Source organism: Ciconia boyciana, chromosome 9 (assembly GCF_034638445.1).
Source record: "Ciconia boyciana chromosome 9, ASM3463844v1, whole genome shotgun sequence".
Classification (NCBI taxonomy): Eukaryota; Metazoa; Chordata; class Aves; order Ciconiiformes; family Ciconiidae; genus Ciconia; species Ciconia boyciana.
The window spans coordinates 6,767,178-6,794,926 of record NC_132942.1 but is presented as its reverse complement, the minus strand read 5'-3'; the positions used below and the strand labels follow the sequence as shown (position 1 = coordinate 6,794,926).

The window sequence follows — 27,749 nt, the reverse complement described above, 5'->3', positions numbered from 1 at the left end:
CACGTGTGTGACCGCTGTGAACATGCTCTGTGGTGCTGAGGAGGGATCTGTCTTATCCCAGCTAAGCCACAAAGCCACAGCCAGCTTTGCCCATCATACCACACTTGGGAGCTTCAAAGAGGATTGAAGAAAAGTGGTGCCAATTGCAATGTCTCCCATCTGTCCTGAAAAGATTTAGAAAAACAGCTGTGGAGAAGCCTACAGTGCATCTGTTTCCAGCTGGCATCAGCAGGCTCCATCACCCAGAGGCACATTATCACAGAGCTGAAGGAAAACAACTTGGGAACAAATCTTTGAAGGTGACAGATAGGAGGGAGGGAACCATCCAAAACTGCTGCCTGGACCTTTCCCCAAATGCAGAAGAGGGTAAATTCAGAAATAAACCCAAGTGAGCCTGGCCTGCTCTCATCCCTTCTGGTCCTCTTAACACACCAGTGAAGCTAACTTGGGCTCACGCTAATGCCTACACCTTCCGCGTCCCCACTGAACCTGGTCGAGCAGCACATGATGCAAGGAATGCCTTAGTTTAGAGCTGCCCGCAGGCTGGTCGGCAGGTCTGTTTGTACTGGCCCATCCGTGTTTATATAAATACGTGTCACTCAGCTACTGCTAGCCTTGATGGTTAATAAAACAAGGGGATCTGATAACGCGTGAAAATCCCCGTGGGTAAACAAACAGAAAGCGGAAACGCTGGAGACTTGTACAATTACCCTGCTCCATGTGGAGTGCCAAAAATGCCTGAGCAAATGCAAAGGGCTTTGGGGCTCCTTTGCACAGTGGGGGTCTGAAGCTCTTGGCTCTGGGTTAAGAGTGGGGCCGGCCTCACAGTCTGTGCCCAGTGCAGCAGAGCAATGGGCATGGCGGAGTCCACTGAGTGTTACTGGTTTGGTGATCAGATTTACTGTTATTTTTCCCTGTGCATGCACAGGATGGGAAAAACTCAAAATTCAAGATTCTTATTTTTATTGAAGGGTTCATGGACTCTGATCCTTTGGAAAAGGATTCATGCCGTGATTCATGGACACAAGCTGCTGGAGCTGTGCTTCCAGTCCTGCCTCAGGCACTGATGGCATTTTTAGTGAATGCAGAAGTTTGAGCTGGGTCAGAGGGGCTGCGTGGCTGTCCCCAAGGGCACATCACTGCCTCCAGAGCCCTTGTGCTTGGTGACACGGGGAGAGTGCAGCACATTGTCTCCAAGCTCATCCGTGGTGAGCTGGGCAGCGGGAGCTGGAAGAGAGCAAAGTCTGCAGGAAGACAAATCCTGAAGACAAACACAAAGGGGCAGGTCTTTCCCCCATACTTGGACAGAAATCCTGTCCTCATTGCATCTGAGCCACTGTGCCCTCCGATGGCACCTTATCTCGTTTCCTCCTTGCTGTCCCTTGCTGTCTGGATCCAGCTATTGGTGACGGTCACGGTCTGGCTGCACTTAAAAGCATCTGCCCACAGAGGTGCCCTGGCAGAGGAGCTGCGTGCGCCAACATGCCTATTCCCAACCTGCATAACAGATGAACCCAGTTTCCCCTAATAGAGCAAACAGTGCTGACAAAAGACCATTTTTACCCCCACAGCTGTCTCTTGTGATGTCTTCTTTATTCCTATTTCTTTTTTTTTGCACATTCAGCTACACTGGCAAACTTTCAAGTGGGGACTAGGCCTTCCTCTGAAAGGGGCTCTGATTTCACAGAAGGAAACTTCCAGCATGGAATAAAAGCTTGTTTTGTTTGTAGTAAACAAGTGCAGTTATAGCAAGCTATGGTGGCGCGTGTGTGTGCGTACATGTGCATATGCAAGCCTCCCGCTCTGGAGATCCTCGGCTATATATAAATACACACGTGCACGCTCTGTCTGGGGGTTTCTTGCAGTTCCTGGACTTTTCCTTTTTTCTTTGGGCCGCTGGTGAACAGGCTCTGTGGTCGTGCCCTCAGAGGGGTGTCTGTAGCTCAGTGTCCCTGCAGAAGTGGGAAGGGGCAGCAGCTTTGGGCCAGCCAGGGGGTCAGGGGGGCAGAGGGGCTGCAGGGTGCTGTGCAGAGCAAGGAACCCCCTCCCACAGCAGTGGGGAAGGAAAGAGCTGGCAGCTGGACAGAAGGCAGTCAGCTGAGCCTCCCCTTGTTTTCTCCTCACTGTCTTTTATCCTTGACTCCCTCCTGCTTTTCTCTTTCTCATTTTCTTTCCAGTCTGCTCACCTTCCCTCATTCTCCTTCCCACTCCATTCATCACACCACAAGCCCCAGCCAGCAGCTGCACTGAGCCAAGGGAACTCAACACATCCGTGTGTTTTCTTAATAGCTCTGGACCCTTTTAATAAAGAGAGGGAATAGAGAATAAATGGAGCCTTTCCTTCAGGGCTGTGTGTGGCTCCCTGTCCTGACATCAATACCAGTAGGACAAAGTCATGGGAGGGGGAGTCCTGCTTGTGAGTGGGCTGATCTCTTACAGCCTAGCATGGCCGGAGAGGTGGCCTGGGGAAGGGAACAAGCCTGTGCTTGCCCAGTGATTAGTGAAGCTGCTTACCATCTCCTCGAGCGTGTTTGTCTCCTTGGAGGATGGCTTCCTCCATGCCACAGCCTGAGAGCGGTGGCTGGCTGGGCCACATGCAGAAGTGTGCAGAGCCACACAGGGCAGTTAAATCCCCACCGTGTTCACCCTGCTCAGCCCAAAGCTAACTCTCCTCTTTGCTCATGTCTAGGGGCCAGCACCCCTTGGAGTGGTCGTGGCCCGGGGGCAAGGTGGACCCTGCTGGGAAGGAGAAGGAGACTGAGTTTGTGGCCTCAGCAGCCCCCAGCAGCAGCCGGGCAATTCGAGAAGACGACTGCGAGGGGACTGGCACGAAGCCATACTGCAAAGTCCTGGTGCTGACGGAGACCCAAGCGAACGACACGGGTTACTACCGCTGCTATTACAAGTACATTGATGCCAAAATCGAGGGCACCACAGCAGTCAGCGCCTACGTGTTTGTGAGAGGTAAGAGCCATCCAGCGATGTGCGCCTTCAGGCTAGGGGAGCTCAGGGTCAGCCTATGCACCAGCACAGTATCAGAAAGAAGAAAAAGCCCAATGTGCCCCCCGGCCTCCCAGGGCAGAGCGTGGCTGCTGCAGGCTCAGGGAGGGGGCCAAGGACTGGCTCCCTGCACTTCGAGGGAGCCAATATCCACCCACGTCCACTTCACTTCAGGGGGATGGCAGCAGCGCCTGGGATTCAATTACGTCCCGGCCCGGGGGCATTGCTCCAGCCAGGCTGGAATGCAGGAATTTAAGGAGTGAGAGCCGGGCCTCAGAGACACTCCACTGCTAAAAAAAGCACAAGAGTTAGCTTCTGGGCAGCTGGGGGCTCTCTGAGATGCTAGCGGCTAGGGATGATAATGTTGCGTAAAGCTGAGACTGAGAGAGGGACAGGAGGAGTGGTACAAACATGCCATGTGCAGCCTCCTCCTGTCCCCAGGCTGGATGGCCCCGGAGCCGCTCCACCGTGGCAGACCCAGATGTTCCTCTCCACATTGTCTGCAGAGGGGCTGCCCGCACAGGCAGGGTTTTAAGACATGTTTTGGAGGAGGAGGGCTGTCCACCAGGCTTGGAGCTAGAACCTCAGCTCAGCAAGCGGCTGTGGGGCCAATACTCAGCTTCTCCATGCCCCAGGGGCTCCTCCTCTGCCGTCTCCCCCACTGCTCGCAGCACACGCTCCAGCAAGATAAACGAGCGCTGTCCCCTGGAAACAGTTGGCTGAGCTATTTCTCTTTCCACCCCCATTTATTAGTTGGTGCAGTTGTCACGAGCCAGGCAGGTCATGACATACAAGATGCATTTTTCAGAAGTCCCAGGGCAAAGCCAAATTTGCCTCTGCAACTATGCAGAGAAAAATGCAGGGGCAAATCAGAAAAGTTGGGCAGCTGCTGGAGAGGAACTGGGGTCTGTTTCGGCAATTGCCCGCTCTTCCCGTGGGCTCTGCTGCCCATCCTAAAACAGGACAGAGCTTCCCTGGATCCCAGACATGTTGGACAGGGGTGTTCAGACACTCTAGAGTGTTGTATCGGCATGGAGGCAGAGAGCTTCTTACACACGCTGAAAATAAGTACAACCTAACAGGCTTACACGCAGGGAATGCATTTGCAAGAGCCTGATTTTCTGTGTGATCCAGCAAATGCCAATTCCTTTGCCCCCTCGTCCACCTTCTCTCACCTCTGGCCTCAGGTGTAGCTCTCCTGTTTACTAGAGAGCAGCAAGTGTGCACGTGCGGTGTAGCTTAGGGGCAATAAACCCCACGCTGTCAGGGCCCATGGGACTCACAGTGCCTGTGGACAGCGTGTGTGCAACAGATCCAGCCAACACCTCGCAGCGTTGCTGTGCACATGGCTACACAGCACATGTTCAGACTCATTCCAATCAGACTGTGCCCTGTTATGGCTATCAAAACATCTAGGAAACCTCAGAATCCGCCTTTCCAGACAGGACAGGCTTTCAGGCAGGAGAAGGGACATGTCAAGAAAACCCAGGCATATGGTAACCGTAGCCATTGCAGAACATCCAGATAAAGCCCTGCCTGTTCCTGCTGAACTGGGCTGCAATGTGAAACCATCCCTCGAGAGCTTGGAAGGGCTGATGTAAGTGTCGGGGATGTTTGGAGACAGCATGATCAGACCACAGATTTATCCATCAACCTCATTTCTCATGGTAAGAGCTTGGTGGAATTGCCAGGAACAAAATATCTGTGCTTGGCTGGAAAAATGGGTTCTTCTGTATTTTACCTGCAGCTCAGGTCTCAAATGAACTCTCCATGCATATGTCTCATTTCCCATGTGTCTGGTTAGGTGTGTATTTTATTACAGCTAGAGATAGTGCTGTAAACATACAGAATGCCTCATCAGGGTGGAATAGGATATGTACAGCCCCCATCTCATAAGGCTTAGCATATATTAATGAAGAAGATGCTAAATTATTCCCATCCGACCCATTATGACAATCTTACAGAAAATATGTGATGTGGTCAGAGAGGGGAGTTAGTGCATGAATCACAAGCTCATTGGCAGCAGGACCAGCCCAGTAAATCAGTTAGTTCTTGGCTGCCATCTGAGCTTGGAGGGGACCTCATAGTCTCTTACCTCTGGGAGTTGTGCGCCTCCTCCCTCTCACATGCCCAAGGCTCAGGAGGGGAACGAGGAACATGTTCACACTCAGAAACAAATCTGTGACTTCAGAAGACAGCAATCCCGTGGCAGCACAAAACCCCAGGAAAAAAAGATAAGAATTCTCTGGGCAATCTGTATTTTCATAAGAGCTGACCAACACGTTTCCTGTGCATGGCTTGTTTCACCTAAGCTGTAGAAGAAAATGCTTCACCCAGAGTAGGTCTTTGCAGCATGACTATCACTGAAGCAACAGCTTTATAGATAAAAAATTAAAGGAATTCCCTTATGCACTTAACAGTGGGAGCACTGGGTTGGATTGGGTTGGGCCCAATGTGATTTGAACAGCAGGATCCCCAAATGGGGATCATTAACAAATTCATCTTTGACTTGTCATTTTAGACAGCTTTAGGGCAGCTTTAGGGGTTGGGTAGCAGAAGGAAGGAGTCTAAGGTTGGGCAAACAGACATCCTCATGCTACAGTCCCTTGAAATCAATGGTTTAGCTGTAATCCAGGTGAATAAAGAGTAACTTTTAAGGCTGCTGGCATCATTTGGTCTGATTCCAGCATACCAGAAGCCATAAAATCTCCCCTTGCAGATCCCTGGGGTAGCCCCACGTCTCCCAGATGGGGACCCACCACCTCCTTATGGAGCCCCCTTCACCAATGGGACAATTTCCATGAACAAAGCCAATCATGACCACGTGCTGGGTGGACATTTCCAGAGACATGACTCTTACAGAGAAAAGATGCTGGCCACACCAGGCATTGGAGACACTAGGGCCAGTCTCTATTCAGAGCATCCTGTGAGGCATGTGTCCCTGTGGAAATGGGCAGGCAGGGGCTGATACTACAGAAGAAATTATCCATCAGTGAGGCGCTGCCAGAGGACACCAAGCAGCCTTGCAATTTGTTGTCTCTTCCAATTTTGTCTTCATCCCATTTAGTCAGCCTGGGTGCGTACTGATTCTATGCCCTGTTTGGGAGAGTCCAAAGAGTAGAAAAACCCTCAAACCAGAAGTTCTGCCAAGCAGACAGGTGAGCAGGTGCCTCAGCAGCAGAGGGACTGCAAGACAAACCTCACCCTTCCCACCCTCTGGCCAGCCGTGGCTTGGGATACAAGTGTATTTTGCATCTTGGTCTCACCAGCTCCTTCCAGTGTATCTGAGAAAGAACTAGAAATTAGGTCCGTGCTGCCCTGTTAGCTTGCCATCTCTTTGGGATCAGTTTGGTTTTTGCACTCTGTGTCTGGATGGTGCCTGGCATGACAGGTCAGGGCCACAACACGTCTCCTTTATATGCTGCCATCAACTCCCTTCTACTGTGGAGCCCCGCTTGGGCTTTTCTCGTTTGACACAGGCAACACACTCAGCAGGATGGGGCAGCCCCTTCTGCAGACACTTTGTTTCTTGGTGCTAGCTCCATGTGGAGTTTAGTGTAACGCCCTTGGCCTTGCTAAGTCATTTCACTGATTAATTTTGGGTGGTTTTGCTCTTCCTGTCAATATTTGTGCTTGTAGCAGTTGGGAGGCAGTGGGGTGGCAGCCCTGGAAAGCTCAGCTCATCTGTTTATTTGCCAGCCGGGATGGCTGCAGGATGACATCTGCATACCATTCCGCTGCGGATCACTTCCTCGCCCTGGAAGGTCATGCTGCCTGCCGCTGCACCGGGGCGGCACAGCCCCGCGCCGTCCCTGCCATGGGGCTACGCACAGTCACCAGCTGGGCAGGCGCTGAGCCCAGGATGAGACCCACTGGTTTCACAAAGGGTCAAAGCCAGGCAGAGACCTGGAGGAGGCCAGGAAGGGGGAGGTCATTTCCAGCACTGCCCAAGTGTCACACAAGTGCCTCTCCACCGGTATGATGTTTAGTGCAGAGGAGCTGGCTGGCCCAGGCGCCCACCTCGGCTGCTGCCTTTGCATTCCTGAGCTCCAGGTGTCTCCTCTGACTGTCGCATGTTGCAGATGAGGCCATCCAGCTCAACGCCGCTCCCTCTGGCAAGCTCATGCCATATTAAAGAAAGCCAGAAAGCCTCCTTTTCTTCTGGTTTGTCCCTATTCCCAGTTGTTTTGTTGCCTCTGTTTAGTTGTTGTTCTTCTTATATCTCTTCTTCAGATTTTGAACAGCCATTTATCAACAAGCCTGAGACTCTCCTCATCAGCAAGAAAGAGAACACTTGGGTACCATGCCTCGTGTCCATCCCAGATCTTAACGTCACACTGATCTCGGTGAGAGCTTGGCCAGTGGGAGGCTCTGGACCGACATGTATTGCATTTGTTCTGCATTTGTAATTGCCTGAGTGGAAGTGGGACAGGCACTGCCAGGAATGGAAAATGCATGGGATATTTTCCATGGAAAGTACAAGCCACTGGCTTCCTCGTTTTATTTGCTGGTTGAAGCTGTGCTGTCCAATTCCCTTGGGCAGACCCCACGGGTTTCCTGCCAACCTTGCTTCTCTTCCCTGGAGCTCTATGAAAAAAAACAAGACTTTGTTTTAATCCCATTTCCCCACAGCATTCCCTCTTTGCTCTGGTCTCTGTGATCTACAAACCCTCTAGGTGGTCACCATCCCCACAAGGGAGGAGGCTGCAGCCCTGGGGCTGAGGACTAAAAACAACTCTGTTATCAGTTTGCTTGTGCCTTTTTTTTACTTTTTTTTTACTTTTTTTTTTTTTTTTTTACAATGCAAATACATCCTTCCAGGATGAGTGTTACTATTGTACAAAGGCCTCCAGGGACACTCTGGGGGCCAGGGGCCTTTCCCTTGCCCGGGAAGGACGCTACCCAAGGTCAGCACTCATCCCGGTGAGGCTGATGTTTGGGACATCAGCATCAATTTCCTTAGCTATCTCTGTAAGTTTCCATTCCTGGAAATCTCTGGCCCACTCTGCAGATGAGGAGGTTCGTGGTGCAGGATATGGCTTCTCGACTGCTCAGGGTATAGGGGAGGCTGCAATTCCTAGATGACAAACCCTCAGGGGGAGAGGGCGGGAGGCCAGCACAGTATGATGCTGCATCGTTTCTTCCCACAAAAGGGATGTGTTAGCCAGTGCAAAGCCTGGAAGGGGTGGGGTGTGAATATTGTTACTCTTATTTCAGTTGGCAAAATGTTGATTTTTCCAGCAAAATTCCCTCATCCACCCTGACGGGAAAAGCACTTTCTGGGACAACAAGAAGGGGGTACAGGTACCCACACACTTGATCAGGGACTCCTTGTTCGTCCAGTGTGAGACTGTCATTGACAAGAAGGTCTTCAAATCCAATTTCTTCATCATCCATATAGCAGGTGAAGATTTGGGAAGGTGCAGGGGGGCAGTTTGGATGGCTCTGAAATCCATCAGTGTGGCTCATGGGGTTGTTATGGTCCTCTCTAGCTACATAGATTCTGCATGGTGCTTATATCTCCTCTGCTGTGTGCCAGAGATGCACCAAGCAGCAGGAGGTCATACCCAAGCCTCCTGTAACTGCATAGTCTGAGTCAAAGAGTTAACAGATCAGAAATGTCTTTTCGTTGCCTCTTCCACATCAGGGAGCGAGCTGTACGACATCCAGCTGTATCCCAAGAAAGCCATGGAGCTCCTAGTGGGAGAGAAGCTGGTCTTGAACTGCACAGTGTGGGCTGAGTTCAACTCCGGCGTCCGCTTCCAGTGGACTTACCCTGGCAAACAGGTACCAGCAAACAGAGCGGCTCCCCGTGCACTGAACCATGTTTCGTGAACCTCTGAGTCGTCCTCTCCTGCCCCTTCTTGGCATCACTGGCAGGGCTAATGATCCTAACCGTGCTGTGCCCTGGACATCTTGGTCAGAGTGCTTTCCCATTTTTCTGTCCTGCAGGAGAAGGCAGACAGAGGGAAAACCCCTTTTACTGGCAGAAAGCACTCTCCTTGCCAAGGTGTTACTGCTCTGGGGCTCTCCTGGGCAAACACTGGCTTCACTTCCGTCAGTGCAAATCCAGAGCAAACATTGTTGGCTTAAAAGGAGCTATTCTAGCCACACACTCCTGGTTACCAAGAGCCTGCAAGGGGGTCCCTTCCTCACTATGTCTTCCCCCTGTTGTAGCCTCTGGCTATTGTGAACAGTAAGACAGAGGAGTCCCTGAGGGCATCATTCTGTTCACATACCTGTAGGGCTCCCAGCCTGGTTACTGGGCTGCAGATCAGAGCAAAACATGTGCTAAACTCTGACCTCAGCCTCAGGCAGTCAGTCACGCAGGGCTCATTGTCTTTCCATCCCTGAGAATGGTGGTCAGTGGTGGAGATGCCTGTCCAGGGAGAGGCAAGCACTAGGCAGCAAGAAGCACAGATGTGAGGAGCCCATCTGCACAGCCCCATCCCATTGATGTCTTTCATCCCCTTCTCTCTGTTGTCTCCCACAGACGCAGCGGGCAGTGATGGAGCCCGAGCGCCGGTCCCTGCAGACACACACGGAGCTCTCCAGTATCCTGACCCTCCACAACGTCAGCCAGCAGGACCTGGGCAAGTACACGTGCACTGCCACCAATGGTGCCCAGATGCTGGAGGAGAGCACCGACGTCATTGTGCACGGTATGGCACCTTCCACTCCCTGGCAGAGCCACAGCCAGAGCCGAGATGCAAGCAGAGCAATCCCCAGACTGCTTAGGCAGTGCTTGGCCCAAGGCTCAGTAGAGGGGCTCCTGCACCTCCATCCCACTCTGCTTTAGTGAGACCCAGCCTTCCTCCAGTTCCTCAGCCCTTGTGTGCCCCAGCACCACACTGGGAGCACGATCACACTCAGCGAGGTGCCAAGATGACGAGAGGGAGAGATGCAAACACTAAATTGGCCCAAATGCCAGTGGGGTGGCAGGACACACAGGTCTCATGGCCCTGCGGCAGATGCAGTGCCCCATGGCATGGCTGGCCTGGGAGACACTCAGCTGCGGGTGCACAAGGCACCATCAGCACTGGGCAGCTGTGTCCTGGCAGCAGAAAGTCACGGGGCAGCACAGCCTCCCTGCGTCCCTGATGGCTCCCAACGGTGAGGCAGAGGCAGCTCTTCAGCCGCCAGAGTCGCAGTGCTGTGCTGGCCTGCCCAGCCCTGCCTGGCACTCGCTCCCTCCCTCCCCTTCTGCTCCAGGGAGGGAGCCCCCCTGGGAACAGGGATGTGGAAGAGGGGCTGGGGGTCGTATGGGCAGACGGGGCAATAGTGGATTTTAATAACTTTGACTTCATTGTTGCAGAGAAGTAGTCATTTTCAACTGTGCTGCTACAACACCCCGGCTGTCCTTGGTCCTTGCTGTCAGGCCCTGTGGAGAGCAGCAGAGTTTGGTGACAGCCTTACCCTTTGCTCTCCTCTCCTCCATGCTCACCTTTTTTCTTGCAGAAAAGCCCTTCATCAATGTGGAGTGGAGGAAGGGCCCAGTGATAGAAGCCACCGCAGGAGACGAGGCCGTGAAGCTGCCGGTGAAAGTTGTGGCTTACCCCCCGCCAGACTTCCAGTGGTAACGCACCTTTCTTAGCCTGAGCCACCCTCTCCTCTCCTCCTTCCCTCTGCCAAGTAGGGAAGCCTAGCCCGCCCTCCTTGCTAGGTCCCTCTGTGGCCAAGATTGTCCCAAATGTCACTTTCTCCCACCCATGGGGGTCATTTCTCCCACCTGCCCTGGCTGTCAGCTGCACAGCTTGGGATGGGAGGAGGTGAGGTCTGGGGAAGAAGCAGCAAAGGTCCTGGCCTGACTTGGCAGCTCTGCGCTGTCTGGAGGGGCCAAGTGGAGCTCCCACAGGAGCTGCCCCTCATCCCCCTGCAGCAGGGATCACGGCTGCCCAGAGGAGCAAGAGAGTGGGCCAGGTTGTGCACCTCATCGTGCTGCACTTCCGCCAGAGCCGGCTGGGAGTTGGTAGCTTTGCACCTGCACACTGCTCAGGGCAGAGCTACGACATCCCCGACCCCACCACATCCATACGAGACAATGCGCAGACCCATAACTTGGGTCCAGGGAAAGCCCAGGGGTCTCTCCAGAGAGGTCCCCAGTGCTAGCAAGGGGCGCCCTGACTGCACTCTAGTGGGGACCAGCAAACCCCTGCCAGGCTGCCAGTGGGACTCTTCCTCCCCATGGCTGCATTTTCTCTCTGCCTCCCCGCAGGTACAAGGACGGGAAGCTAATTCCCAAGCAATCTCAATCTTCAATGCAGATCAAGGATGTGTCAGAGCAGCACGCTGGGATATACACGCTGGTTCTGCGGAACAGGCTGGCGGGGCTGGAGAAGCGCATCAGCCTCCAGTTAATCGTCAATGGTAAGGGAGGGGGCCAGAGCTGGGGCCAGGGGAGAGCACTGATCCCATGGCCCCAGCCTTTGGGCTGCTCTGAGACCAAGTCCCCATTGCTGTCCTAAAGCAGTTGGTATTTACATCGTCTCCTTCTCCCCCACTGCTGAGGGATGCTCTGGTTACAGTGAGGCTGGTTCCTTGTGGCCTGGGCGATATGGCACAGTTTTGTTCCTGGCTCCATCACTCTGGGCAGGATATATCCTTGCTCAGGGGCCGTTTCCCAACTGCAGCTGGAGATGCTGGTGAGGGTGACCCTGACTGATGTGGACTTGAGGGCAGGGCAGCTGCAACACACATGAAGCCTGGAGCTGGAGCAGTTCCTCTGGGTGGGAAGCTCATAGGGAGTTTTCCCCCAGCAGAAACTGGTCCCCGTCCTGCAGGAACCAGATGCCAGTGCAAAAAGTGCTGGAAGGGCACTGCTGCTTGGAGGTTTGTCTCCAGCAGTCTCTGTAGCCCTGTGCTGGGGGCTGCCAGAGAGTGCTTTGAGCCCTGCAGCATCCAGACAGTCACACTCTGCAGAAGAAGGAGAAATGACGTCACTTGAATCTGCCTAAGTATAACCTGCTCTGCCTTGCAGGCCTGTGCTCCCCAGGAGCTGCCCTGAGAGCCATAGTGCTTTAGTGTCCAGTCTCTCTACAGACAGGCCTGGGGAGGGCTGTGCCTGGCCTGGGGATGCAGCAGCTGAGCCTGTGGCCGCTCACAGTGTCACTCTGATCCTTGCAGTTCCTCCACGCATCCATGAGAAGGAAGCCTCTTCCCCGAGCATCTACTCCCGGAGGAGCCCCCAGGCCCTCACCTGCACGGTCTATGGCATCCCAGCGCCAGAGGTGATCCAGTGGCAGTGGAGGCCGTGGATGCCCTGTCGGATGTTCTCCCGACGCAGCCTGTAAGTGCCATTTCTTCCAACACCTGTGTCTTACCAGGCCACCAGCGTGGTGTTATGGGCTCCTTGTGACCGTGGCTGTGTCCCAGACCCTGTCTCGCTTTTGCTCTCCCAGCCACAACATGGCAAGAGGAGGACAGCACCGACTGATAGCTCGGAGCACTGTACACCCACTTACCCTGTGGAAAGGCAGAGTGGAGCCCGCCGGAGACACTTGTGCTCCGTGTGGGAGTGTTGCCCAGTCTGGCTGGTCCCAGACACCAAGAGCTTCCTCGGCTTCCCCTCTGTCCTTGGCCATCTGCATCCGGCAGGGGATGTCCATGGCCCAGCCACACCTCACAGCACCTGCAATAAAACCGCTGACCACTGTGCTAATAGGGAAACTGAAGCAGATTGCAGAAGAAATTGTCCCAGCCCCTTGGTGAGACCCTGAGACAGCAGCTGGGGCTCATCCCATTCCTGCCCTAAGGTCCCTGTGTTTTTTTGGTCCTTTATCTTCTGCTGGGTAATGATGGAAGCAAAAGTGCTCATAGGCAGGGGAGCAGAGCTGCTGCATGCAGGGAAGAGTTGCTGAATCCAAGGGAAGTGCCGGATCTCTGCCAGTTGCTGGGATGGTTTGCCAAGAGGGTGTTTGTGCAGGCAGCGCCAATAGGTAGGCAGGAAGGGTGCGTGCCCACTGCCTGCGCCCTGGGAAGCTGGGGCAGCACCAGGCAGGGCTGCAGTCGTGCTTTTTAGTGGCAACCTCACAGGAAGAAGGAAAAGGGATGCTGGGGAGTTGTAGCCAGAGTAGTCAGGGCAGAGAACATCAGGGTGCCTGGAGGAAGCCAGGTCCCGCAGCCCTGTGCAGGCTGTTGCTGAGCCAGGGACGCCAGAGAGCTCTCCATTGCATGCGAGTGCACTGTGGCCCTGTCAGGAAGCAGAGGGGCCCATGAATTATGAGCACTGTCTCCCAAGGCCACCGTATTTCTGCCTAGCATAGATCCAGAGGATGCAGGAGGCTTCTTTCTAGCTTCCTGTTGTTTACACAGCTCGCCGGTGTGCTCACCCCGCCGAGCGGTCTGCCCTGCACTGCCAGCACGCACCCTTGTCACTGCTCTTGGGTGCTCAGCTCTCCCCTGCTTCCCTCTCACCATAAGCCTTCTCCCTCCACACCTCCCACCATGGATTTTGGGCAGACCCTCCCATCTCCCTGCCCCACCTGCATTTCAGAAGCACCCTGCAGGCTGCAGCATCCCGGGTCCCTGACAGATTTGGGCACTTCTCCCTGCTTGCCTGTCTCAGCCCGAAGAGGTACCACCATGCCCCTGTGAGACACCAGCAGCATCTCTACTTGGAATGTTTCCCTCCTGGTATTTGTTGAATCAGGGGCAGCAGGAGCACCCTTGGGTGCTGCACCATCTGCTCTCCAGGCCAGCACCCAGCCAGTCTGTGACATCCCTGACTTACTGTCCCAGCAGGGGTTTAAGGCCTTGTTGCTGAGCAAAGTGGCATCAAGAACTGCCCCAGGCATACATGAACTGATTTCACCCCTGCCTTTCTCCACCCTTAGCAGGGAAAGATGAAACCACAGGCCTGGGGGTAAAGACACTGCCTGGGACACCAGTATCTGTTCCCTGCCTCAATTTTCACATCTATAGATGTTTGCCTCACTAGTGATCGCAGAGCACCCTTATAAAGCGCATTAGAACTGCGTAACCAAAAGACCCAAGAAATTTTGCAGAGTTAGAGGACAAGGGCATCAATTCTCAGACACAAAGCTATTTTTGCTGCCTTTTCCCCAGCTGACCGTCTCTCCATCTCTCTCCTCTTTCTCCTGCTCCTCCCTGGCTGCTGGATTAGCAATAGCAGGCACCGATCAGCAAGGCGCCATCAGCGGGACCGGATGCCCGAGTGCAAGGACTGGAAAGATGTGTCGCAGCAGGATGCGGTGAACCCCATCGAGAGCATTGACACCTGGGTGGAGTTTGTGGAGGGGCGGAACAAGGTGAGGCTGTAGCCCCAAGCCCATCCCAAAGCGGGGAGCTGGAGACAGGCACCCTCAGAGAGGTCCTTCGCGATCAGCCAGCAAAAGTGGCCTGGAAGCAAGCCTGGCAGAGACAGATTTGGGGAGGGCTTCACACCTCTGCTTTTAAAGTAAACCATCAGCAGCCGTTCCTAGCTCTGGGGCTCCGCAGTACCAGGCAGCCCCAGGGCGAGGGAGATCTGTCATCTTTGAGAAATTACCCAGCATCCAGAGAGGCTCCCGCTGGGGCTGACTGTGCAGGAGGGTTTACACTGATTGCTGTTGAACACAGGGCACCCACCTAAGGAGGGTGTGGGGGACGTGTGCTGTGGGGGCTCCCGTGGCCATTTCTGAGCATTCCTGCTTGAGCTGTTTTGGGAGAGCCAAACCCCGCAGAGCACCCTGGGCAGCTGGGAAGGGAGACCAGGAGTCACAGACTGACCAGGAATTCTCTGGCCTCAGGAACGTGCACGTGTGTGGCAGGGCATTTCATCCAGCTGTCCCCATCCCGGTGGGGCGAGGGTGGTATGGGGATGCTGGCACCCATCCGCTGCAGGTTTGTGAGTGAGAGCACGTGTTCCCCACGGAGCCCACTTCTCCTTCACAGCGTTTCCTTTCTGGAAGGAACATCTCTCCCTCATTGCAGTGTGTGACCTGCAAACAGCCAGACACTGCTTGTTGCCTGTTTCTTTCTCTCTGGTAGCCACGAGTGTCAGGTCTGCGCCATGACAGGGTTCCTGTTCCCGCTGGTGTCGGGCACCAGCCGTTCACAGAGGGATGCAGAACAAACAAATGGGCCCCCGTTTCCGAAAGTCACTTCCTGTTTTCCTACACACCTCCAAAGGCACTTCCCGTCCCCTGGCCTGGCCGGGAGTTCATCACTCTGCCAAAAGGGTGGCAGGGGCAGATGCTGCTCCTCCAAGAGCAGCTGAAGGGAGAGGCAGGGATTGGTGTCCCCTGGAAAGGCGAGCAGGGGTGGTGGGAGCTTCGTGAGAAGCCCTTGTGTCCTCCTCCAGATGTGACTCTCGTCTTGGTCCCTTTTGATCTTTCCCTTTTTTCCTCATTCTCTTCCTCCTGTTCCTCAGCTGTGTCCTTCTCATTCCATCTATTTGGTTGTAACTGTCCTGGAGGTCCAACTTAGGTTGTGCAGCCCAGGAATGTGCAAGAGTTCTGGGAGAAGAGAGCTCTTCCACTTGCAGTGGGAAGCCATGTCCTCAAACCTGCTTTCTCTCCCTCTCCTTCTCCTTTCTGCCTGTCTTCTCTTACCATCCTCCTCTGTTTTTCATTCTGTCTGGAAAGGCCAGAATGAGCCACAGAGCGTGCCGTGCACAGCCACACACTGCAGACAGCAGGATGATGTCAAATCCAGAAACCCCAACTCAAACGTAACAGTGCAGATTAGAAGGAAAATCCCCAAGAAACAGGAAAGGCAACACACAAAAGTGCCAGCAATAGGGTCACTTCAGCTGTATTGAATAACTCCAAGAAACGGAAAAGGCAACACACAAAAGTACTAATAATAAGGTCACTTCAGCTGTATTGAATATGCACTGAATGAATGACTCTTCCTTCTGATTAACACAAGCTAATACATTGCCACTTAGAACGGAAATGCTTCCCAAAGTCTATGGGATGAATAGTAAAGGCAAAGTAGTTTCCCTGTAGGAACACAATTTTTTTGCATTTTAAACATTGTCTCATTAGAGGGATTTTCGTATGTGATAACCTTGTCATTTAAACTGGGAGGGAGGAGAAACCTGTGCTTCAAACTGCAGATCTCCTCTAAGGGGAGTGCTTGTAACACATTTGGCAGCTCACATGTGTGCAGTGTGAGTCAGGAGGAGGAGAGCAGCCTTACTCCCCAGCTGCCTTTCCTGGCTTATTTGGAGGCAGCATCTCCTGGGTCCGTGCTCCCAGGACAGCAGCCTGACTGTTTGCCCAATCTTAGTCATGTCTTGCTGGAAGGAGGGAGGAGGAAGCTTTTAGGACCATGTCTATGTACACTTGGAATTTAAAGGGAGAAGATGACAGATCTTCCTAAACTGGTGAGAGCTGGGATGCTTTCACAGGTTTGATTTCCCCTTATGGATAAAAGGGGTGCTTGCAGGTCTGTAAGTACCTGTAAACTCCACTGAACTCTGTGGGACACTAAGCAGTCACTTCACTGCAGAGGGCTCAGGGAATCAAAGCCTTGGTGTCCGTTCCCTTTCTGCCCACTGTCATAAAGCCTGACAGGAGCTTAGCCATCCCCTCAGCCCTGCATCGTGTTCACGTCTCCCTTGCTGGGCACAGGCCTATCCCCGTGGTCACCCGAGGGGCTTAGCAAGAAGTTTGCTCCCATGGAGAGGCATCTGTGCTGGCTGGGCTCTGTAAAAAGGAGCAGAGATCAGGAATAAAACCATGTTGCTGTTGCTAGAGCCAGCAGACAAGGCTTGAAATGCACAAAGGGCTATTGAATAAGGGGCTATTTTTGCATAACCCTTTCCCAGGTACAGCTGCCGCCTGGGGCCAGGCTTGCTGTGTGCTTTGCTGTCTGCCAGAGAGCAGCACTGATCCTACTTCTCTTCCCTCTTGCTCTTCCTAACTCCTTATGCTCTCTTCCCCCATCAGACAGTCAGCAAACTAGCCATCCAGGAGGCCAACGTCTCAGTCATGTACAAGTGTATCGCCTCTAATAAAGTGGGTCGAGATGAGCGGCTGATCTACTTCTACGTGACCAGTGAGTACTGCGGACAGCCCCTCCACCTGCATCAGCCGAGCTCTCTGCTTGAAATAGGCAGGTCCCTAGACCTGCTGGGTCCTGTCATTCACAGTTAGCACCTTAAACAGTGACCGGGAAGCCAGCAGGAAAGCAGGGCTACCCCAGAGCTCTGCTGAGTGGCAAAAGCCTGGAGCCCTGGCAGCAGGTAGCGCAGGCAGACCTGGGGATGAGCCGGCGCTGCCTTGTGCCGAGGTCCTGGAGCAGCTCTGGCAGGTCTTGGGCTGGGGACGTCCTGCTGGCTCAGGCCCAGGCAGCTCCCTGGGCTGGGGATGTGCCTGGTCCAAGAGCATCCTCTAGTGGCACTGCCCGACCCGCTCCCAGGCAGGGTCCTGCTGGCCCGAGCCCCGCGGCAGGGTCCCCACGGGATTTTGGTGGTGGGAGGAAGCTGAGTTTGTAGAAGCCAGAGCCCAGCAGCGTGGGCTGAAGTTGTGGCCTATATGGGGCTGCATAAGCTTCCTGCCAGTGGTACCCCGTGCTGGCGGGAGTTTGTCCCTGTCCGCTGGGGACAGGGAGCCCAGCAAGGGCACAGCAGAGGCTTATCTTCGTGCCTCTCTGGACAGATCCCAGAAGCCTGGGCCTATGGCCCTCACAGGTAGTACCTGTGCTGTCAGAGCCACCAGCTTTTGTGGAGGTAGATGAACATCTTCCATTGCTGCTCCAGTAATGCTCTGTGTGTGCCGTTGTCCAGGCTGGCTGTGTAACTGCCTGCATGTGTAAAAGCAGGCATGTGTGCAATCCAGAATGCTGCAGCTAAACTGAGAGCAGTAACAGCCTAATTCAGACATCCCAGATTTGTTTCACTTGTGACCCCATCTTAATTTGACTTTGGGACTTCAGCATATCCCTTAGCGCTCGCTGGGCTTAAGCTGTTGGTTGCTAGCAGTTTCCATGTCACAGTTCTGCTCTAGATTGGTTTCCTTTACCCTGGCTGAGGACAGGGCGGTCTCAGAGAGCTGAGCCCAAGGAGACAATTTCATTGTGTCTGGCAGCTCAGCCATGAAAACTCATTCACATGTTCATTTCCTTCCTGAAAGCCATTCCAGACGGGTTCGAGATTGAGTCCCAGCCCTCAGAAGAGCCCATAGAGGGGCAGGACCTACAGCTGAGCTGCAACGCGGACAACTACACCTACGAGAACCTGCAGTGGTATCGGCTGAACCTCTCCAAGCTCCATGATGAGGAGGGCAACCCCCTCGTGCTGGACTGCAAGAACGTCCACCACTATGCCACCAAGATGCAGGGGGAACTGCGCTTCCAGCCCGACTCCAACGATGCAACCTTGCTGCTCACCATCTCCAACATCTCCCTGGGCGAGGAGGGAGACTACGTCTGTGAGGTGCAGAACCGGAAGACCCGGGAAAAGCACTGCCACAAGAAATACATCTCTGTGCAGGGTGAGGGTCCGCAGGGCAGGCGGGAGTGATGGAGGAGAGCTGGTGCTCTTGCTGCCATCACCTTCCCGGTCCATCCTCAGGGGAAGCCACGCAAGCAAGCTAAACTCAAGGTGGCAAAGGCAGGGCACCTGGGTTCTCAAGACACCCTTCAGCAGGGGTCAGAGACCCAAAGGCCCCCAGGAGCACAGATATTCTTTTGATCAATCAGTTTCTCGTTTTCTCCTCCTCCTCTTTGTGCTGCTCCTCCAGCCCTGGAGATCCCCCGCCTCAAGCAGAACCTGACAGACATTTGGGTGAACATCAGCGACTCCATAGAAATGCGCTGTAAGGTGGACGGCAACCACGTTCCCGAAATCAGCTGGTACAAAGATGAGAAATTGGTGGAAGAAGTGTCAGGTACAGTGGGCTGGGGGTGAATCAAAGGCAGGACATCATGTCCAGCAGCTGGAGAGCTGAACATTGCTAGGTTCTGGGAGTTGTGTGCCCAGGCAAAGGTGCCCATTCTCTGAATTGGCTGAACTCTGATTTTAATCATGTTCTATCCCAGTTTGATGCAGTCTCACCGGCCAAGTCTATGCCCTAGGGCCTGGCTTAGCACTGTCTGTGCATGTGCACGTTCAGCTGGAGAGCAGAGAGAGAGGGATAAATCATTCATCTTCTTACTCCCAGCCCAGTGCCTGGCATCTCTGCTCAGGCAAAGACCAACCCAGATCCCATGGAAGGAACGTGGGAAGGATCCAGGCACATTGCAGAGGGAAAGGAACAGGTCCTGGAGTGGAAGTAGAGCTTGACACACCAGCTGGACTGCCTGGGCACTGTCCCCATCCAGCGTTGTCTGCGGGGGTTTCATCCCCTCCATACACTGCCTGGGGAAGGCCCCTCCAGGGTACTTCTGGGGCCATCCGGCCGCCGAAGAGAGCCTCTGTCAGCTGGTGCAATTTCATTCTGCCATCTAAAATGAACCAGCCAAAAAACAGGAGCGTTATTTTGAGCCTGAATGAGTCCAGTATACTAATCCCCCCTCCCTGTGAGTGACCACCGCAACCCTCTATGCCTTACAGGGATCGACCTGGCAGACTTCAACCAAAGGCTGAGCATTCAGAGGGTGAGAGAAGAGGATGCTGGGCTCTACCTGTGCAGCGTCTGCAACGCTAAGGGCTGTGTGAACTCCTCGGCCAGTGTCTCTGTGGAAGGTACCAGCAGCCACAACACCCTTGGGGATGAAGGGGGGCAGTTAGGAGTGTGGCCAAGGTCCCATGCCTCTGCCCTGTGACATCAGGCAGCGGGAGGCAGTGAAAGCCCCTAGGCCTTGCTGGTGGCATGGTGCTCTCACAGGAGGATCTGTAGTCCAGAGCATGTTTAGCTCAGGCAAACACACCTCCCCAGTCTCCCAACATCCTGAAGCAGGCCACAGGGGATGGCTGAGCTGAGGCACAGAATGGGAATCTCTGAAGCTATGATTTCCCTCTCGTCCCACAGGCTCTGACGACAGGACCAATGTGGAGATTGTCATCCTGATTGGGACTGGGGTTATCGCTGTTTTCTTCTGGATCCTCCTTATCCTCATCTTCTGTAACATCAAAAGGGTACGTGACTGTCTCTGTCCCAGGGCAGGGGAGGTGGCTTAGTGGGGCTTGAGGCAACACCATTGCTGTGATGTGGGGCTGTATGACAGCACCCACTAAAAGGAGGTCATTGGGTGTTGCTTCAAGCGCTCTCACTGCCAAGGACAGGGTGCATAAGGGCTGTGGTAAAGGAGGTGACAGGGAATGGCCTTTGCCAGGGTGAAGCAGGTCAAGACAGGCAAAGGAACCAAATCCCCTCTGGGAGTCAGCACCCAGTGCAGGGAGGGCATCTCCTCACCCTTTGTGTTGGCTGATTCCTGCAGCCTGCCCATGCAGACATCAAGACAGGCTACCTCTCCATCATCATGGACCCTGGCGAGGTGCCCTTGGAGGAGCAGTGCGAGTACCTGCCCTATGATTCCAGCAAGTGGGAGTTCCCACGAGACCGCCTGCGCCTAGGTGAGCCGGACCCCCTCCCTGCCACTGCGTGCTGCAGCGAGGGCTTCCCACCAGCCCTTCAAACTCACCCTCCAGGTTTCTTACACACCTCTGTGTATTTAATGCCTTCTCTTTGCCTCAGGCTTCCCACCTTCTTCCCCAGACTGTTCCTAAAGCCCAGCTGTGCCTGGGAAATCTTTTTGGGTCTGACTATGGACAGGTCTGAGCCAACTGTAAGCCCAGACTCTCCCAGTGTACTCACACAGGTATCACTGAGACCAGAAGACCTCTGGGCATGCTGTAAAACATATCCCCATATTCTCCAAGTGGCAATCTGGACAAAACAGCCCAGTCCATGGCAGGTACCCTGATTTCAGGACAAGGATTGCATCCATTATCCTCCTCATGCTGAGACACCCACCTGCAGCCTCTTCCATCTGTCTGGGAGGGTTAAAAGGGCTGCAGACTACCTTTGAGGCACAGAGCAGTGACATTAGCCCTGGCTGCTCTGCTGCAAGGTGTCACGTTTACCTTTCCCACACGCTCTGCTCGAGGGCAACAAACAGCCCCTCACTTCTGCAGGGCCATTTCCTTCCTCTGCTTTGTCCATGCCCGCTCTGTCTCAGTTCCTCCCATCATCCTTTCTCTTATTCTCACAGACAGAGCAAGCAGCCACCTGGGAAGGGCACACGTTCCACTCCTTCCTTTTCCTTTATGATGTTTTTTCTTTCTTCTTCCTGCTGGGATTTTTGTTTTTTCATTCCATTCTGCCTGTGCTGCACCTGCCTTCCTTCACACTGCCTCTTTCCTTGCCCATAGGTAAAGTCCTGGGTCACGGTGCCTTTGGGAAGGTGGTGGAAGCATCAGCGTTTGGGATCAATAAAAGTAATAGCTGTGAGACCGTAGCAGTCAAAATGCTGAAAGGTATGTGGATAGCAAAGCAGAATATGCAGTCTGTGTGGACAGGAAAGAATGGGGCATCTGCCAGGGAATGTCCACCCTGTAAATGCCTGTCTTTTGCATAAGGCATTTGTTAAGGCCCTGGAAAATGTTTTATCTCCCACAAGCACTCCTGGGTGCTTCTGCTTGAGCCAGCCCTGAACTAGGGGAGAGGAGCTGGAGCCAGCTTTTTAATTTATGGCTTCTTGGCCTCAACACAGTTGATCCTCTTGGCCTCCTCTCGTGGATACTTTAGCCCCATTCAGCTGCACTGGGAGGCAAGTGGCAGAGCAGACAGCAGGAACTTGGGGAACTCGGCTTTCAAGGAAATTTAGCTGTCTGCAAAGGGAAAGAATGAAATCTGTCTCAAAGGACGAACAAGAATCCAGAGACCCTCTTTGGCAGGTCACTAAAGGAAGCGTTGCTCCCAGTTGCCTTCTTCCAAATGTGCCTGTATTTTGTGTTTATGGGCCAGGTTCGGAGCTGGGTAAGGAAGCAGGTTGCAGCTCTTATCCAGCTTTGAGGGCTAAATTGGCTTTGCACCCAAAGCCTGGTCAATCCAGAGTGAGATTTTAAGCTTTTATAGCCATGCTTTCAAACAGGCATCCAGAACATTATTCTGTAATTTGGCACCCAACAAAATACGGAGGCAGTCTCTGGCCAGCAGTGGCCTGTATGTGGAAGCCAAGTCATGGCTCATCTCAGCGGCACTTACCACTGCAAGTGTACAGGTGATCTGCACAGCAATTGCAGAGGGAAGCCTGGCCGGACAAGGTTGCTATACAGTCCTTTGAGGCATGGCTCTCGCCTGGCCCATCAGCTGCAGTTCAAGAGGAAGCTTCTCTCTCTCAGACTAAATTTACAAACTCCCAAGTAAGGCAAAAAGCATATGGGGAAGCAGAGAAGTATGAAAAAGGCACACAAAACCAGCGAACAAACCCTGAGGGTAAAACAGAGGATCAAGAGTTGGTGCAAATTAGGCACTCAGAGAGAAAATGCAGTACAGAGAGCTGGCAGGGGCACAATGCTATGTTTGGTATTGGAGAGGAATCATAAAAAGATATTCTGAGTTTGAGCTGAGACAGCTCCTATCTTCAGTCATGATCAAAAGACTCAGATGCCTTTTGTTTCTAATTTTCCTTCAAATGGTTTTATGGCTTGTTATCTCTGTTTGGAGGCCAAAAGGGCAGAGGTTCAAACGCGTATGTAAGCCTCAAGTGATCTTTTTCCCTGCACAACTATCACAAGGAAAAATCTGTTGGGCACAGGTTGTGTTGTCCTTTGTTGTCCTCTGTTGTCGGGTCCCTGCACCTGCAGGGAGCACCCGACACATTACAGCAAGGATCCTGGGAGCTCCAGACAAGGCTCTGACATTTCATATGGAAACATGCAATAACAAAATGTACCAAGGCTTTGGGGTCCCAGCCTCCTCAGCAAGACTCACATTAACACTCCACTAAGAGAAGGGTGGCTAGGGGGAGTGAAAAGCTGTGAGGAGGCGTCATGACATGGTCTATGTGTTTCCAGAGGGAGCTACAGCAAGTGAGCACAAGGCACTGATGTCAGAGCTGAAGATCCTCATTCACATCGGGAATCACCTCAACGTGGTGAATTTGCTGGGTGCCTGTACCAAACCCAATGGTAAATATCCCAGGGCAACAGGCTGTGCCTGCTCCCAGAGATCAGTGCTTGTCCCCTGTGTCCTTTCTGCTGGCCATGTGTGTGACCACAGGGACGTGTGGGGATGTTATCGGTGTGTCTGCGTGCACTTAGGGCAGGTGCCACAGCTCAGCGGGGCTGCACATAACACAAGTTGGGGCAAATTCTGAGCATCCCAAACCCTTACCTCTTCCCCTGACCTTTGGTGTCTTCTTGCCAGGTCCACTCATGGTTATTGTTGAGTTCTGCAAATATGGAAACCTCTCCAACTACCTGCGGACCAAGCGGGAAGGATTCAGTCCTTACAGGGTAAGTAGCTTCCTTTGCCCCCAGGAACCTGTCCCATGTCTAGGGAAGGAAGACGTGTAGCCTGAAACATGATCTGACAATGGGACAAAGACACCCTCTGTCTAGCAGCAGATTAACTTTACACAGTGATCTTGGTTCATGTGCACATCGGGGAAGTAATTTCTTTCTGCAATGGAAGATAGGTCCTTCCAGGCCAGAATTACAGTCTAAGAACAGGAAAAGACTGTGCAGCTCGTGGGCGCAGGGGTTACAGTGTGTGTTGCCTGCTGAGGTTTTTGTTTTGGTCTCCTTGCCAGGAGAAGTCTCCCAGGCTGCGTATTCAGGTCCAGTCCATCGTGGAGGCAGTGAGAGCAGACAGGAGGAGTCATTCTGGGACTAGCGACAGCGCTATCTTTAACCGCTTTCTGATGCACAAGAGCCAGACAGTGCAGCCGATCCAGGAAGGTAATACTCCAGCCTCGGCAGTGGCTCCTCACCTGGCCCACCAAAAAAAATGCCAGACTTGGCTAACTTGGGGAACAGGTAGGGCATGACACGGGGGAGCTGGGACCCAGCCTTGAGCTGATCACTCCACTGTTGCGTGGCAATTCCCTGAACAGGGCTATTACAGTCATCTGTTGTCTCTTGTAATAGACTCTCGAAACCCAGAAGGGAGGATTAAATCCCTTTGGATTTTTTTAGCCTAAAGAAAGGAGAATTGAGGGGGATCTCAGTGGGTCCTCCCTAGGACACGAATGAGGAGCTGACCTTCAAAGTCCCTTCCAGCTCTGTTCCCCACAACTCTGTCTGACTGATGTGTGCTGGAGGCTGGACTCATTCTCCTCACACTTAAGCAGGTTCCTGCTGTGTGCTTTCTGACACCTAGGCAGAAAATCCTAGAGGGGAGCTGGTTACTCCAGTTAGCACTGAGGACTAGCTGTATCTCACCAAGAGGCTGGTTGTATCCTGCAGTCCTGGAGAGAGGCAAGGAGGACAAGAGACTGCTCACTGTCTAATAATTTTCTTGTACTCCTGGACAGTGGATGACTTGTGGCAAAGTCCCTTGACAATGGAAGACCTGATCTGCTACAGCTTCCAGGTAGCACGTGGCATGGAGTTCCTGGCATCCCGAAAGGTGAGTTCACCCTTTCCTTTGCTCCCCTCTTCTTTTGTGCATGCCTGACCAGAGAAGGCCTGCCTACAGCCACTTGACAGGTGACACACAGAGAGATTCAGTGATCTGCCTCACAATTCTCAGGAAGTCTGAGGTAGCCCTGTGTACACAAAGATGGGAAATTAGTCCTCTTGCATTTCATCCTCTCCTTAACCATCTCCTTTTGAAATTTTTATCTTTAGCTCCTTCCCACTTCCACCATTGCCCCATTATAGCTCAGGTTCATGAGGGGAGGAGGGTGGCCTGCACTTTCTGATGGTGGTTCATGTCCCTCTGATTTTGCCCCTTCCTCTTCGTGTGCCCTCAGTGCATCCACAGAGACCTGGCGGCTCGCAATATCCTGCTGTCAGAGAACAACGTGGTAAAGATCTGTGACTTCGGCCTGGCCCGGGACATCTACAAGGACCCTGACTATGTCAGGAAAGGCAGTGTGAGTGCCATCTTCTCAAACCCTATACAGATTAGGCCCCCTTGAGGTGTTCATAAACTACTTTGGGGATGGAATAAACTGAGGAAAAGATGAAAAAGGAGGAGTGGAACCACTTGTGTGGCTGGGACCAGGAACTATTGGCCCAGTGATGTATGTGCTGTCCTCCTCCTCCACCAGCAGACCTCTGTCTCCTTCCTTCTGCCGCTCAGCCTGTCATTAACTTCCTCTTCTTTCTTTATACTCTTTCCTCCCCATTTCAGTGTCTCCATCCCTCCCTCTGGCCTAACCAAACCTCCATTCCTCCATGGAGAGAGGAGCAGGGCTATCGGTTCTGGTTTACTTTCATCCCTTTCATCCCATTGCTACAATAAGGGCTGTCCTGGGACATATCCCTGACTGAACGCTTGTGCCTTGCCTCTCCCTCCTGCAGGCCCGTCTCCCACTGAAGTGGATGGCTCCAGAGAGCATCTTCGACAAGGTCTACACTACTCAGAGTGACGTCTGGTCCTTTGGCGTCCTCCTCTGGGAAATCTTCTCACTAGGTGAGTGTTAATGAGGGTCACATGCTGCTGAGGGAGACCTCCCTTCCCATGTAGCAGCTTGGTGGGTAAATCTGTGCAGGAGGCCCTGATGCTCTGAAGGACGTCTAAGGGGTGATGGGAAGAGACATCGGTGTAGGCAAAAAAACCATGGAGGCCATATCCACCCACGAACAGGGTGATGGGGAGACAGGCATGCAGAGGTGGCCTCCAGCTCATTGAGGCAGAGGGGCCTGTCTCAGGCAGCACCAAGGACTTGGGCTGTGTATGAGAAGTGACCACATATCCCAGCGTTTTGGCAGGAAGGGCAGTCTCAGAAGGACTGGTTTCTGATGGCACATTTCATGTTCCCACCCTTCTTTGAACATCCTTTAGGGGCATCTCCATACCCTGGAGTCCAGATCAACGAGGAGTTCTGCCAGAGGCTCAAAGATGGTACCAGGATGAGAGCCCCAGAGTATGCCACAGCAGAAATGTGAGTCAGAAACCCTACGGATCCCAGCACTGGTCAGAGCAGAGCCCTCTGTTGTATGGTAGAAACCTCCCAGATCCCAGCATAGGGCAGGACATCCCTCTGTGGGATGCAAAGACCTTTCAGACAGGGTAAGGTATGAGCCAACACATCCTTCACTCCAGGCAGCTTCGAATCAGAGCTATCTATGTACCCTTGCGTACCCACACTGGGATGGGTCTGTAAGCGGGCAATGTGCTTTCCTGCTCTGAAAGGTATCAGAGGTGTCTGAATTAGCTCTTTGTGCACTGTTATATTCAGTGCATAATGAACCAGCCCCCTTCCAGTAGGTCCACATGGCCAATGTGCTGGGGGGTGCCAAGCCTTCCTTCACAGTGCAGGTACATGCTGTCCCAGCAGGCACCACGTGGGTGGGAGCTGCAGAGTGAGGTAGGAGGGGGTTTCTGTGGCATAAAACCAGCATCTCTTCTTGGCAGTTACCGTATAATGCTGAGCTGCTGGCACGGCGATCCCAAGGAGAGACCAACTTTCTCCGACCTAGTGGAGATACTGGGGAACCTTCTTCAGGAAAACGTCCAGCAGGTGAAAACCTCTCTGTGTCCCTGCTCAGCTCCATACAGCTCTTTCTTCTCCCACCACTAGCTCCCTTGCTGTGCCCTCCTCTGGCTCCCTGGCCAATGCAATACCTTTGTGTAGGCCAAGGGATACTACAGCATTTCCTGGATCAGAGAGGACTGTTTCTCAGAGCTACTGGAGAGCTCATTTCTGCAGTAGCCCTCTCACTGCATCCTAATATAGCTCCACTCTTTGCAGGGCGGGTGCCCTCCCAGTTGTCATTCCAGTATTTCCATCCTAATCCCCAGATGATTATTTGAAATTTTTCAGCTGAGTCAAGGCCCTGGCACTCCTCCCTCCCACACGCCTGCATAATGAAAACCAGGACTTCACCAGGGTTTCTGAAACTCTATCCTCAGATCTAAATGTCAGGGTCATGTGAACCAAAAACCTGTTACATTACAGCAGTCAGATATACAAATTTATCTGAAACTATTAGTAATCACTGCCATGCAGTAACTCACCAGGACTTTTAACTGCGGTGAGCGTGCAGCTCTGCTTTTAACAGTTTCTTGATGTTCCATTTCATAAGACAATAGCTAAATGCTTAAACATGAGTACTGTCTCATCCTGACGTCCCTGATTTTAACCTTTCAGCACTGGATCCCAGCACAGGCAGGACTAAGCCACAGTGATGTGCCCCCAGAGCACAGTGCTCTGTCCATGTAGGCTAGAGAACTAGGTGCTGTAGGACTGGGTTGTTTTCCTGCTCTCACACACCTCCATGCACCTGCAACACTTGCAACTACTTAACGCAGAGGGCACAGAAATCTCCAGCCAGATATTTTGTCCAAGAGAAACAAAAGACAAACCAGAAATTTTCCTCCCCAGCTCTCACAACTTCTGCTTGTAGAGCCCTTTCTTGTGGGAAAGCCCTCCCCTTCTTGCAAGGCCACTCACTATTCTTCCTCCCAGGAAGGGAAGGATTACATCCCGCTGAACGACTCTCACAGCTCAGAAGATGATGGTTTCTCCCAGGTGCCTTCCTCTGCCCAGCAAAACTCAGATGAAGAGGACTTTGACATGAGGATACGCTGCCACAGCCTAGCAGCAAGGTGAATCGCCTCTGAAAAAGGCAGAGAGAGCCCAGCAGGCCGCCAGCAGCCTGAGCTGTAAGGGAGCCTGAGGAATATGGGGTGAACCCAGTAGCAAGAGATTGGAAAAATCCCAGGTGATCAGGTGTGATCCAA

The 27,749-nt window shown here is 53.1% G+C and overlaps 1 protein-coding gene across 1 annotated transcript in view; it reads left to right on the top strand.

The window, feature by feature from the left end:
• Window positions 1-27,749, top strand: part of FLT4 (fms related receptor tyrosine kinase 4) — a 57,062-nt gene that overhangs the window by 26,126 nt on the left and 3,187 nt on the right. The window contains exons 3-27 of the mRNA XM_072872435.1: window positions 2,690-2,964; window positions 7,234-7,346; window positions 8,242-8,404; window positions 8,648-8,787; window positions 9,494-9,662; window positions 10,459-10,576; window positions 11,216-11,367; window positions 12,124-12,286; window positions 14,129-14,267; window positions 16,896-17,004; window positions 18,081-18,440; window positions 18,690-18,836; window positions 19,502-19,633; window positions 19,920-20,026; window positions 20,329-20,464; window positions 21,263-21,367; window positions 22,910-23,023; window positions 23,262-23,350; window positions 23,647-23,794; window positions 24,370-24,464; window positions 24,811-24,933; window positions 25,364-25,475; window positions 25,848-25,947; window positions 26,421-26,526; window positions 27,475-27,614. Coding sequence (XP_072728536.1) covers window positions 2,690-2,964; window positions 7,234-7,346; window positions 8,242-8,404; window positions 8,648-8,787; window positions 9,494-9,662; window positions 10,459-10,576; window positions 11,216-11,367; window positions 12,124-12,286; window positions 14,129-14,267; window positions 16,896-17,004; window positions 18,081-18,440; window positions 18,690-18,836; window positions 19,502-19,633; window positions 19,920-20,026; window positions 20,329-20,464; window positions 21,263-21,367; window positions 22,910-23,023; window positions 23,262-23,350; window positions 23,647-23,794; window positions 24,370-24,464; window positions 24,811-24,933; window positions 25,364-25,475; window positions 25,848-25,947; window positions 26,421-26,526; window positions 27,475-27,614 — 3,555 coding nt within the window. The remainder of the gene's footprint in view (window positions 1-2,689; window positions 2,965-7,233; window positions 7,347-8,241; window positions 8,405-8,647; window positions 8,788-9,493; window positions 9,663-10,458; window positions 10,577-11,215; window positions 11,368-12,123; window positions 12,287-14,128; window positions 14,268-16,895; window positions 17,005-18,080; window positions 18,441-18,689; window positions 18,837-19,501; window positions 19,634-19,919; window positions 20,027-20,328; window positions 20,465-21,262; window positions 21,368-22,909; window positions 23,024-23,261; window positions 23,351-23,646; window positions 23,795-24,369; window positions 24,465-24,810; window positions 24,934-25,363; window positions 25,476-25,847; window positions 25,948-26,420; window positions 26,527-27,474; window positions 27,615-27,749) is intronic.